At 34.5% G+C, this 13,100-nt stretch overlaps 1 protein-coding gene across 4 annotated transcripts in view; it reads right to left on the minus strand.

Moving 5' to 3' along the window:
• The window catches only part of AP3B1 (adaptor related protein complex 3 subunit beta 1), a 161,189-nt gene that overhangs the window by 24,158 nt on the left and 123,931 nt on the right, over nucleotides 1-13,100 (minus strand). For 3 of the 4 annotated variants that reach the window (XM_065739772.1, XM_065739771.1, XM_065739770.1), the window contains 2 exons: nucleotides 5,612-5,843; nucleotides 3,377-3,461 (listed from right to left, as the gene is read on the minus strand). In XM_065739772.1, coding sequence (XP_065595844.1) covers nucleotides 3,377-3,461; nucleotides 5,612-5,843 — 317 coding nt within the window. Of the gene's footprint in view, nucleotides 1-3,075; nucleotides 3,130-3,376; nucleotides 3,462-5,611; nucleotides 5,844-13,100 lie in introns of those variants that run through there. The other variant, XM_065739773.1, reaches the window with a different exon arrangement.

Below are 13,100 nucleotides of genomic sequence, written 5' to 3' on the forward strand. Positions count from 1 at the left end.
ACAGTTAATCTGCAACGCCAAGGACCTGTTTCAGGCAGCTGAGGATTCCAACCTCTCTTCTGTTCATGTATGCTCACTACATCGCAAAGACTGAGGTCTCTTCCTGGGGTGTGTATGCTAACATTTACCAAGGGTAACTACGATTCTGCAACCAACCTGCAATGGATGCCAAGAACAAATTGTTCAATTCTTTAAAGCTGTGTCTGTTCCACTCATAGAAGCTGCAGGAAGTTCCAAAAGGAACTGCTTTTGGATCTGTAGGATCCAAAAAGGAACAATAACAATAACAAAATATTTTCAGAACAAGTACTTCTATTTATTTCCTTTTAACTTTTCACTCAAGGGAAGCATTACTATGCAGAACACCACTGTTACTGAACCAATGTGCAAGGAGAAGGCACATAAAAATGGCAATGAAGAGACTTTCGCCTTACGAGTACATAAGGTGAGCATCCCAATACATATTCTAAATAAATGGATTCAGAACAGTTTTCAAGTCATGCCATTTCACCTTTTTTTAATTAGATGCGTGATCTTGATAAGCTTTAGTTCATAAAAGTATATAATTTACTGGGGAAGTCTTTCTGAGCTCGGCCCTTTCAGCCTCTCCGTAAATACAATTTCACCTTCATTGTCCTTAATTTGTACAACAAATTCAGAAAGAGATCTAAATATTTTATTACGCATGTTATTTTCTTCATATAGTTTGTATTTATTGAACCAACTATTACAGCAGCACATCCCCAAGCAGAAAGGTAGCATTTGCTATGCAAAACACACAGTTCGTGATTGGCATCTAAGACCAATTGATCTAGCCATTACCACTATCTCCCTACCCCCACAAGCATTACTACAAAGCTATTGATTTAAACACTGTCGATCGGTTTCCATTTTCTGATTTTGGGCAGGCCAATTAAGAAAGTGAGTAATTGTGATTACACTGCTTCAGGATCAATTACATTTGATGCAAGACAAAGCACTCCCTTTTAGAACAACGTAAAGAAAATTATTATGATCAAGTAAACTTCATAACTGAATATGCTTCTAACAAAAATGCAAAATAACTGACAATGTTTTCATAAAGATACAGTATCAGGAAATACACAAATATTGACACCTGTGCATGCACAATATTTTAACAACATTTTAACAAACTTCTGCAACCTTTTAAAGTAGTATAGAAGAATAAGAAAGCTATAGCTGAATTCTGAGACAGGCCCAAAAAAAACCCAGAATGCACAGTATCTCCATAGAAAATTGACATTGGTAGGATTCTGAACAATAAATCTTGTATTTTTAACAGTAAAACAGCAAATTTAACTCAACGAATATTTTAACGATTTCTACACTATTTATGGAGAACTAGTCTCAAAGAGAGAGGGCCCTATCAATTAGCAAAGGAACAAAGTAAGCAATTCCTATTCTTAATTTAATTTTAAACTTAGCTTGAGCTTTGTCATTGGACTCACATTGTCCAAATCATTAAAATGAATACACCACTGAGGTCTGAGGCAAATCTATTTACAGTGATGTTACTCATAGTCTGGTTAGTGTTCAGGATTATTGATCGGTCTTGTTTGTCTAATAGGAAAATAATAAACAATTACTAGGCAATGTTGGAGAAAGTAATCAGTTTTTATACATCACTAATACAGCAGACCTCCCAAAACATAAAGGTGATGATCTGCATAAAATCAATGTTTTATGCTACATTGCTTATCCTCCTCATTGCTAGGAATCTTAGCAATAAATTGTATAATTTTGAAAACAAATCATTATTATATTAAAAACATGTATTTGAAAAATGTCTATTCTTTTTTTAAAAAGAGCATTTCTGCTTGATACAGTGAGCATATTTTATTTAAAATAAAAACAGAATATATTTATTCATTTTGAAACAATAACGAAATTGTATTGCCTAGAATGGAACTTCCCTTCACAAAAAAGCCTTTTATCACACAACAGTCCAAACCTGTGCCCAAACTGGCAAACAGTACAGACTGTAAGAATATGATGTGTATAAACTACATGTATAGACACCTTGCTAAAGATAGTACTATCTGTTAAAATATGTGCGCAGAAAAAGGTTCAAGGAGGCAAAATATACATTTTCAGTAGTAAAATAATCCTTCCCCTAAAACAGGAAATCTAACTTATTTTGGAGTCACTTGGGTACATTTAGATTAAAAAAACTTTTACTTCTGCCTTTAATAATCTATGAGTTGTACAAACTGTGCTTAATAGCAGCACATTAAAATTCCTATATTACTGGAGAAAGGGGTTCAGAAATTTCTGAAAGAATGAGAGTTATCCCTGATTTAGAATGCTGGAGTGTGAATGAGTATTCAATATCCCTTTAGGTGCTGAGTATAGAAAGTAGTAGTTCCTGCAACAGTATGTCAGAGAATATTATTTTCAACCATGTAGGGGAAAAAAGGATTCACAGGGATTCACATACTGCCTTTGCCTAGTTTCAAAGACAGAGTAAGCTAGCACATTCCTGAATTACTGTTAAAAGGAGGAGCCTGGCCCACATCTATTTGTTACTAATATTTGGACACACAGTCTTTTTCCCTGGTTTCAAATGAAGCTTTATAAGAGTTCTTACTGGATGAAAAAATTTTCTGCTAGCCTCAAATGCAATGTAACTCTTCAAAATCAGGATCCTGAATGTGCCAATATTGAGCACGACAAACACAAATCAAGCATATAAGACAAAATCTAATTGGTCAGCCAACTTCTTGTTTTCATTCTCCGCAGTAAGCAAATTTTGGGGTTAGTTTCACACAGTCATGTTACAGAAGTCACAAACGGATATAATAAGCACTTAAGATAGCAAAATTGCTTACACTATGCACTTTTTTGATCTGCAATTTCTTAGAGAATATATACAAAACATCCTGGCACAGTCAGATCTGACTGCTTCCTTCAAGGTGGTGTTATAAGAATCCCAGGAGGAGTGGGGAAGAACTAAAAACAAAAATTGAGAGTTTATGCTTCTTCTTGGCATTATTTATACCAAAAGAAAACAAGGACCTCTCAAACACAACCTGTAAAAAAGTTCTTGCACTTACACAAAAAATTTCAAGCACAGATTTGAGATCGAATCTGCATGTTTAGAAACTAGTGCTACAAAAAAGGAAAGACCAAAGAAAACTCATAATTCTTATAAAACAGAGCAGCAATTCTATCTTTTCTAAAAACATTTTTGGTATCCTGCATGTTGTCAAATTTTGTTCAATTATTTACATACTTAATAAATACTACAATCAATACTGCAAAATAAACTTCTATGTTACACTCAGGGCAAAAAATTAAGCACCATATGCCATTACTTTTATAAGATATTTCCATTTCCACTTCCATGAGAACTTACCATAACTGGAAACTGGCAGTCTGAGTAGAATCACAGAAGTCGATACCCATTGAAACAGTCACAGATTTCTCAGGCTCAAGGCATTCTGCACAGAAACATTTTCAACAGCCAAAGTAAGCATGAAGAACACTGTAATCCACATAAAATCCACCAGAATTTCACATAATTATAAAACTTGTATTAACAAAGTATTTTCCAAATGCTTGAAACGCATGTGAGATAGTAAGAAGAGTGCGTGTACATTAAGTTACAGCTAAAGTGACAATACAGGGAATTTATGTTTAAATGAGAAAAGCAATATTTTGGAAGAAACTGTAGATAGTATGTAACTTAATTTCTGCAAAATAAACAACTTCACAGGACAGCTACCACCACTAAGTCACTGCTGGTGAAACAACTACTTTAAAGAGCAGGGCTATGTTGTGGAACTCAAGAAACCTGAAATGGATAGTATGTTCATTCCTGAATTTGTAATGTTCCTTCCCAATAACAGAAGTTAATTCTATTGACTGTTTGCATTACCATTTTCTACTTTCAAATCTTTTGTGACAAACATCAGTGCAGATTGGGGGATGAATGGATCGAGAAAGAAGTGAGTAAGGTCATGGAGTATGAAAACTCAGACATGAGCTGACAAGCATGCATTTGCAACAACTCTGAATGCCAAAAGTGGAGAAACCATCAGTATTGGGAAGGAGATTGTCCATATCTGCTCTGCTCTTGAGAGGCCCCATCTATACTACTGAGTCCAGGTCTGGTGCCCTCAGCACAAAAGGGGTCTTGAGCTGTTGGAATGTGTCCAGAGGAAGGCCACAAAGATGATCAGAGGGCTGAAGCACCTCTTATGAAGAAAGTTTGAGAGAGTTAGGCTTGTTCAGCCTGGAGAAGAGAAGTATCAGGGGAGAATTCATTGTGGCCTCCTGAAATAAAGGAAGCTTCTAAGAAAGATGGAGAGAGATTTCCTAGAGAGCCTCTAGTGATAGGAAAAGGGATAATGATTTTAAACACAAGGGAGGGTTGAGTTAGGTTAGACACTAGGAAAAAATACTTTACTCAAAGGGTGGCAAGGAACTGGCACTGGCTGCCCAGAAAAGCTGTGTCTGGCCTATCCCTGGAGGTATTCTAGGAGTGGTAAGATAAGGCTTTGAGCAAATCTGGTCTAGAGGGAAGTGTCCCAGCACACGGCAGAAGGGTTGGTCTCTTACTATCTTTCAAACTAAAGCTATGTCTTCCTTCCTTTGAATGTTTAAGGAGAAGGATGGATTATAAAATTAGTCTAATGTGGAAAAACAGCAACTTGAAATAAAAACTTTGAATAGGAGGAATAAGCACCAAACAGTTTGCTTAATACAAAATAAATATCCTCCATAAATTAACTGTCTTGATTTATAAGTACATATTAGAACATTATAAAACACAAATGGTTTCTAAATTTTATCTCTGAAAAGAAAATTGACAACACACATGTAGTCAGCATGGGAAATGTCTACATTTCTTTCTGGACTGCTCAAAGAAAACTGCTTTTCTGTCAGATGGAAATGTGACTGCTTCTGTAGCTATTGGGTATAGATAGGTATAGCTTTTTCACTGTTACAGAAATATTTGCAAATCAGAAGGTATAAAGTTGAATAGTTTAGGATAGCACTGTCTACAGCATTGCTTCACTGAATTAACATATAGCACTTAATCTAAGAAGCTATGATTTGTGAAAATACAGTACATACATACTAGATTAAAACACACACTTGCACTCCACTGCTGAAAGCACACAACTCAAAAAATGAGAACGCTTCAAGCCACCAAATTAATACCCCTACAAAGTTCTGTTAAGCATGGCACACAAATCATTTTAACTATCTAAATCAAAACCTGATAGTAATAGTAACCTGTTAAAGCCTTCCTGAACAAACACTGCAAGAGAACTGAAGTTTGCAGGGAGAGAAAAGCTGTATCACTGGAATGACTTAAACAAGCAGCTAAATCTTAAAGCACAGAAGTTCTGATCTATGCAGTTGTTTCTGAACACAAGTAGAGAAAAACTGAACTAAACTTTAGTTATAATCAGATTAGTTAAGAAATTATAGTTGCATGTGTATGTATGTATACATATTTACACAAATATATGAGTCTGCATAAATAAATACATAGAGAATACACATGACTATGTGAAAACACAACTTTCTGTATTTGAAATGTGGCAGAACAATAATATTTTAAAAGATACAATAGAGTTACCTATTGGATTAAACTCATGTATCCTCATGCCTGGGGGTAACTTCTTCTCTCCTATATGAATATTATCTATCTTCTGATCAGTTGTATTTTTTAATGTCACTTGCACAGATACCATACGATCACCAAAAATGCATGGCTGTCTTGAGAACTGATAATGAGCTGATAATCCTTTTCCAGTCATCCGATGAAGCATTTCATGCATTTTTGTTGGCACAAAGACTTGGGTAGTGACCTGTTAAGTACAAAACAACAGTTGGTGAACAATCTAAAAGGATAAAATTACAATTAAATGCTACACTTCTCACACAGATAGAATGCCAGCTTTCTAATAAGAATTTTGGCAGACCAGACACATGAAAGGATATACCTATCACAGTTTAAAAGATCTGAGTATATTTAAGAGTCTAAAAATAATATTCACAGTGCTGAGAAACAGCAGCTTTTATTTTGTTGAACTTTCCTAATATTTTTTTATTTATATTTTCAGCTTTTCAATCTTTTAACTCTATGATCTATAAAATTATTGTGTGGTTTTTTTTAAGGTGCAGATAAAATAATGTTTTTGTATTCTAAGCATCAAAATTCAAGACTGCCCCATACCCACCACAGGCCATTTTAACACCACAGAAATTCATCTAACAACGACACCAATCCGATACTAAATCTACAGGTGTATGGAGCAGAGAAATGTTGTCACTTTTCTAATCATCCTACTGCCACAAGCAATAAAAGAAATCTTAAGGATATTTGGGTCCGTTCTATCCTGAAGTAGCAGTGTGAAAGACATTGAGTGAACAAGAAAACCACGAGAGATACTCCTGCTCTGGCGATCCATAATCAGGAGTTCAAGAGTGCAGAAGGAAGGAATATGCAGAAAGCAGCTGGAAAATGAATATATGTTCTCCAAACAAGCTTACTTGCCTTACGTTAAGAAATCACATGGAAAGTAAAGCTACATAAACAGAACATGGAGGTTGAAAAGGTCAGATGCTTAACACAAAAATCCCATTTGTCTGAGCAATTCACTACAAGCTACTGAATTTCAGGTGTTAGCTTCTATGATGAGTGCCCATCTTTTACCCTACATTCATAGCCTTGAATGTGTAACTAAGTGAAAGAGACAACTACAAATAAAATGATGTTCCAAGACTCAAAGTACTTAAGCAAGTAAAACTGGCTCTTATCTTGCCTTGCCTACAAAACTCTTACAGGGTGCTACGTTTTTCTGCTTGCCATATTTAACATCGAGGTGCTGATCTGAATATTTATTGAATGCTTCCAGTGATATGAGAAGTTGGTAAGAGCAGTGATTTACACCTAACAAGGTGATAGAGAAATAGGAGACAAAGTACACATCTCTAGAGAATTCTGTTAAAAATCTTAAGAAGTTTGTGAGTGCATAACAAACCTGACCTTACTGTCGAAGCACCAACTTCTAAACGGGAAAGCATGTCTAGAAAGACATTTCATCTTAGATCAGTATCTGCAAAGATCAACAACTAAATGTTTAGAAGTGTGGCCAATGCACTGACGAAAGCTAAAGAAAACCACACAAGGAAGTCAATGACTGTGTATTCAGCAGTGGCTATGAAAGGTGCATTATTTAGATACATTACACTGAATGACAAATAACTAATGAAGTAAAAGGCAAAAAGGCTTTCCATTCACTTAAAGCCCAGCCGTGACATGACAATGATTAATATAAATCACTCAGTGATTTGACTGAGAAAAAAACATCTACAAAAACATCCACATCAGATTTAACTTTCAAATTTCTGATTCTATCTCCATTACAAAACAAAACCAAAACAAAAAATAACCTCTGGTATGAGTTGTCATATACAAGCAATGACCAGTAACCTCTAGTATAAAGACTGAAAGAGAGCTTCAGAATCCATCAATTTGAAGATACTCTACAACCCCAGTGTTGACTCTGTTCTTAACTAATCAAGTTATTAATACATTTTAAATAAATTGCCTCTGTTTAGATAAAGTATAATGTGATGTGCTCAAGGACAAATTTTTAGTTCTCCTTTGTCAGCAGAACAAAATTAATTAGTAAAACATAAGTTTCATAAAGAGGAATTACAATTTTATTTGAAGTTAAACTCAGCCTTTGACTTCAAAAAATTAAATTCAGTTTGAGCTGGACATAACAGTGAAGTTATTACATAAAACTGCTCAGCCACTATTTATTAACAAGCTTAAGAAATATTCTTTATTCATGATAAAACAAGTATTTTGAAGTGTCCTATTTCTCTACGCTAACACATAGCTTTTGAAATATTATTTATTAATAGGAATAAAAGCCTATTGAAGATAGTAGTCAGTCCAACATGAAGGTATACAAGCATACAAATTGAGTTAAAATCCCTCAATACATTTAAATTGTGACACAAACACAAGTTTTATCAAAACCTGACTGATTTTTACTCAGAGAATTTAATCTCAGCCCCTTACAGCACTGTTTCTTGTATTTCACACTTTCACTCATTTGATGAAATTCACTTTTATTTTCAGTACCATAACATGCAAACTGGAAGACATGCAAAAGACAGCTAGAATAATAACCCATAGGACATTAATTTCCAGTTGTAGTTAACATGTCAGTACTAGAAATAAATAAAATATGTCTTCTGAACAAAGGAATTCATTTCTGGAAGACTGTAATTCTTTAGACATTTTCTTGCTATTGATGATTGTGAGATGACAAAGGCTGATGTTACTATATGCTAGTTTACTGAACAGTTGCATCAGTCTGATAAAATAAAACAAAGAAAAATCTGTTCAAATGTTCAATGCATACAATTGCAATTCTTATAGAAACCTATATGGCAAGGTACCCGCAATCATTCTGGGGTTAAACTAACCCTCCAAAGAGTTAATAAAACAAGAATCATCTAGTAACCATGAGATAATCCTCTACAAATCTTTCACAGCATATGTTTAAATAATAGAAGTCATTTGTGTACCTTTGGATGGTTTATGAAAATAACCAATCAATTCTGCAGACACAACATTATTTCTAAAGGAAATCTATGTGACTCATGATGCCTGCAGATACACAGAGACAAACCACACATATTTTATCAGTTTATTACAGTAAGCAAATAAGCGTGGAATGAGAGTGCACATAACTGTCTACTTAACGCTTACCGAAACATTTATAAGAGCTGTTATCTCCCTAATAACAGACAGACAGTGTGCAATTTTAGAGAGGAGAAAAGCTTCATATTTTTTAACACTTCACTAAAAAGTAACTGAAGAGTGTAAAATGAAAAATACTCTGTGCAGTTAGCTGGTAATGGACCATATTATCAACTCAAGTTAGATTTATAGGATACAAACTAGTCACTAATAGTTATTTTATGACATAGCGTGTCTGCTTTTTTTGGGTGAAGATTATTAAGATTAAACTTGCAAAACTTTTTTTCTTTTTTTTTTTTCCTTTTTTTTTTTTTTTTTAAATATACAGCTGTAGGGATTCCACAGTGATGTCATATGATAAAACTATTGGTATGAACCAGACTGCCCCCCATGGTAACTGCAGATACTCAAAAATAATCCATAAAGTTCATAAAGATAATCACTATTTACAAGCCAGCAAATCCTGTGCTCATGAACATGATGTTTTTTTTTTGCCAGCTCAGAAAGTCCATAATAATCTAAGTTCAAGTTAATACAAAAACTGTTTTTACTTAAGGTAAGAAACACTACAGGGTTTATTAAACCTATTACAGAAAATGAAGATGCACATACTTTCCTATGTGACGCATTTGTTTCTTTCTTGAATAATGCTTTAATAATAATAAACATGGATTAAATTTTGATCCTGATTCTGAAATTCTTTGATGTTTGCATGAAACATATATTACTGGAAAAAATATTTTCTTCTAGAAACCACAATAATCAAGTTCTATTCCTCTAAATTGCATTCTGTTAAGACAGCAGACTGAATTATTTAATCTAAGCAGCTCATCTTACTGCCCTTCTACTGGCAATATCCATGACATAATCCAAGAATGACCCGCTGAGCTCGGAGAGCTGTATCCTTTCCTACACTTACTGAAGGGCTATGCCAAAGAGCTAGAAAAAAAGAAATTATCTCACAGCCCAGTCACATTTACACGACCTTTCAAATCAGAGGAACAACGTAACCATAGGTTTACAGTACAAGAAGAAAGACACAAAGGAAAGACAACTACTGGCAGTATATGACAGCATATTTACAATCTTTTGCTCCTTTAAGAGTTATGTATTACTTATGGTTACATAGCAATGTCTGCCTTATTATTTTTGTAAGAGCTGTATAATTCTTAAAAAAAGATGCAAGAAAAAAAAGAGCAAGAAATTACAGTAAGAATTTCATTACTCTAACTCTGCATTATTTCATGAGGCTGTAGTAAACCCCAAGAACAAAGCATACTTAAGTTTTGTAAATATGGCTTGCCAAACAACATCTTCAAAAAGCAAGGGGGAATGTGGAACAAACAAAACAGCAATCAAGCAAGCTCACATTTTCTGTAGTCTAGAGGAGTAACAGGGTTCTATGATTCCACTTGGGTGAGTTTCTCTAGACCAATAGGAGCTTAAGGACTTTATATCAAACTGATATCAAATCACATTAAAATAAATACTTAGAATAACTTCCCCCTGGAGTCTCATTCAACTGCTGTATGGCTACTAAACACATTCTAAAGCCACATATGTTACGAACACCTTCAATTTCTAACACATTCTAACCCCCTTATTTTTGCAGTGTCACCAACTCTTAAGCTCTACTCTTCCCTAAATGATTAACGTCAATGAGGCTAACAGAAAATTTGCATGTTAGTCCTCACCTTTTTTAACCAGTATTAGCCAACAATTTCAGGCAATAGAAAGTAAGTTCTAAAAAATCCTACTCAATTCCAACATTGTTTGAATAATATTGTTGTCTCTAAACATTTACAAGGAAGTAAGAATTCAAAACATCTAAGTGGCTCCTACTGATCTTGTTTTCCTCAGACAGAGATCAGTCTCAAACAGAAGAGGGTTTTTATCATAAATCTCATAGTCTGTCTCTGTAAGGCTGCCAAAATTAATCCTCTCCTCTGCTGTTTATTTTATTTATTTTTTACTCTACTATTTATGTGGTCTTAACCAGGCCTAAAACCATCTTTTCCAAAAGTGGTAAGTTCAAGCTGTGAATCTTCTGTAATATTAAATAATCTCATTTTCTAATAATTTTATGTCCCTTGGATTATTCATTGGTTCCCTTAAAATATTAAAAACTAAACAGATTTCCAGCAAGTGTACATCAAGAAGTACTGTTCTCAGACTTTATTGAATTACTTCATGATATTAAGAAACTAGAATTAGAACTTAACCACAAACAGCAGAAAACTCACTAATCCCATACCAGATTCATAAACACCTTTAAAAAATTAGAACGTACTTAGACTGTAATTTATGTGTAACTGAGGGCCAGTGAAATAGGTTTAATTTTGCACCTATTATACAATTTAAAGCCTTAAACTAAAGCAACAGATTGTTTTGTTCGAGATTTGCCGTCTTTGCCTTTTCCTTACGCTGGTATAACATAGCACATGAGTAATTCAATTACAATCATAGACTCACAGAATGGTTTGGCCTGGAAAGGACCTTAAAGACCATCCAGTTCCAACTCACAGCCATGAATAGGGCTGCCCACCACCAGCTCAGGCTGATCATCCTACCTGGCCTTCCAGCATCTCCAGGAATGGGAAATCCACAGCTTATTTGAGCAGCCTGCACCAGTACCTTACCAATCTCTGAGCAAAGAATTTCCTCCTAACATTTAAGTTAAATCTCCTCTCTTTTAGGTTAAAACCAATCCCCCTTGTTCTGTCACAAAAAGACCACTTAAAAAGTCTGCCTCTTGTTTATAAACTTCCCTCAAGTACTGGAAGGCCACAATGTGGTCTTATAGGATCATTGCCTTCTCCAGGTTGAACAAGCACAGTACATCAGTGAAATCTCTTTAAAATCCTCAGAAGAATGAATTTCAGTAGCAAGAAAATGGGAATCTTCTCATAGTTAAATCGCGATTAATAGAGAAACATAAAAGGAAAGGACCAAACTTTGTGTCCACAAGCCTTAGTGTAAATTCAGAAGGGCATATTCTTCCTCACAGGAAGGATATGCAGTACTCTAAACTTGGCAACAGCAGTTATGAGCTTCGAGGAAAAGGCATTCTTCCAGTATACAAACAATTATCTTCAGTATAGTTATCTAACCCTTCTGCTGATCAGTAACTGGAGATTTTGAGGCTTATCCAAAGCACTTTAAGAGTTTGGGAAAAAAATAGGTGGCAGCCTTACCCTTCATCCTAATTATGAATCTGAAACAGCGGACACTATATGTAGGGATTAATATGCTTTTTTGCACTGAGTCTAAATAACTTAATAATAAGTGTATAACATAAGTTGAAGCTCTTTATACACGATACCACTCACAAATCAAAGCAAATTCAGCCTGTAAGATACCATATTTCAAATCTAGAATAGACATTTACAAATGCTGAAATGTAAATTCCACTCTGATGGTATTATTCTATATTCTAATTTTGGTCACTATATGCTTGTTAAAACATGCAGAATGTTGTTCTAGCTTCTATCAGGGTAATCTTAATGCATAGTAAACCACCTGTACAGATGGAATTCCTAAATCAACACTGAAGTTAGGGCACATGACAGCTCTGCTGTTGTTTCCCCAATGCTTGTGTAGAATCTCTGCATGTGCTTGAATGCACCTCTAATACATTTTACTTCATTTTACATACTTTGACTGGAAAAAAATCCATATATTTTAGTCTATGAACTCACAGTTATCTTGAAAGTATTGCTAAAATACAGCTTTTCCATTTTTTATCCTTAAGCTTAATTTTTCCTCCTTAAAAATTTAATACTAAAAAAATCATCTCATACAGTTTATAGTTTGTTTAGAGTCATAGAGAGTTATTAATAATAAGTCACCTCCTGTTTCTTTATTCAAATTCAGAATACACATTTCAGTGGGACTCAGAAACAAAATTCAATTTGAATTTATTTTGAATTTTTCAATTGAATTTAAGAACATGGCTTTAAGTATTAGCTGTGTCTGTGTGAGGTCCCTCAGCTGATTACGAAAGACAAACTAGGCAGGCAATTTTTACTCAAGTACTTTCAAAATTACCTTGGTTCTAAAAGGAAGAATTTCTGTTACTGTCATCTGCATCCTCCAAAGATTGTTAATCACTCAAACAAACTCAAACAGCGGGAAGACTGTGACAATGAGCATTTACTATACTAGTTCAGTTTTAAAGCGACTTTTAACACACATTTAGCAACAGCTGAAATTTATGATTTACGTGATTTTGGTGTTACATAGTTCCATTGGTGAAAACAGTAGTGCACATTTTTTCATTAAAACTTTCTAAGTAAAAATTTTACACAGAAACTATCTTTTACAGTCTCAAATTCCTGAGCTC

This window comes from Cyrtonyx montezumae, unplaced genomic scaffold (genome assembly GCF_038088225.1).
Source record: "Cyrtonyx montezumae isolate F1298 unplaced genomic scaffold, pur_monq_1.0 scaffold_25, whole genome shotgun sequence".
Lineage (NCBI taxonomy): Eukaryota > Metazoa > Chordata > Aves > Galliformes > Odontophoridae > Cyrtonyx > Cyrtonyx montezumae.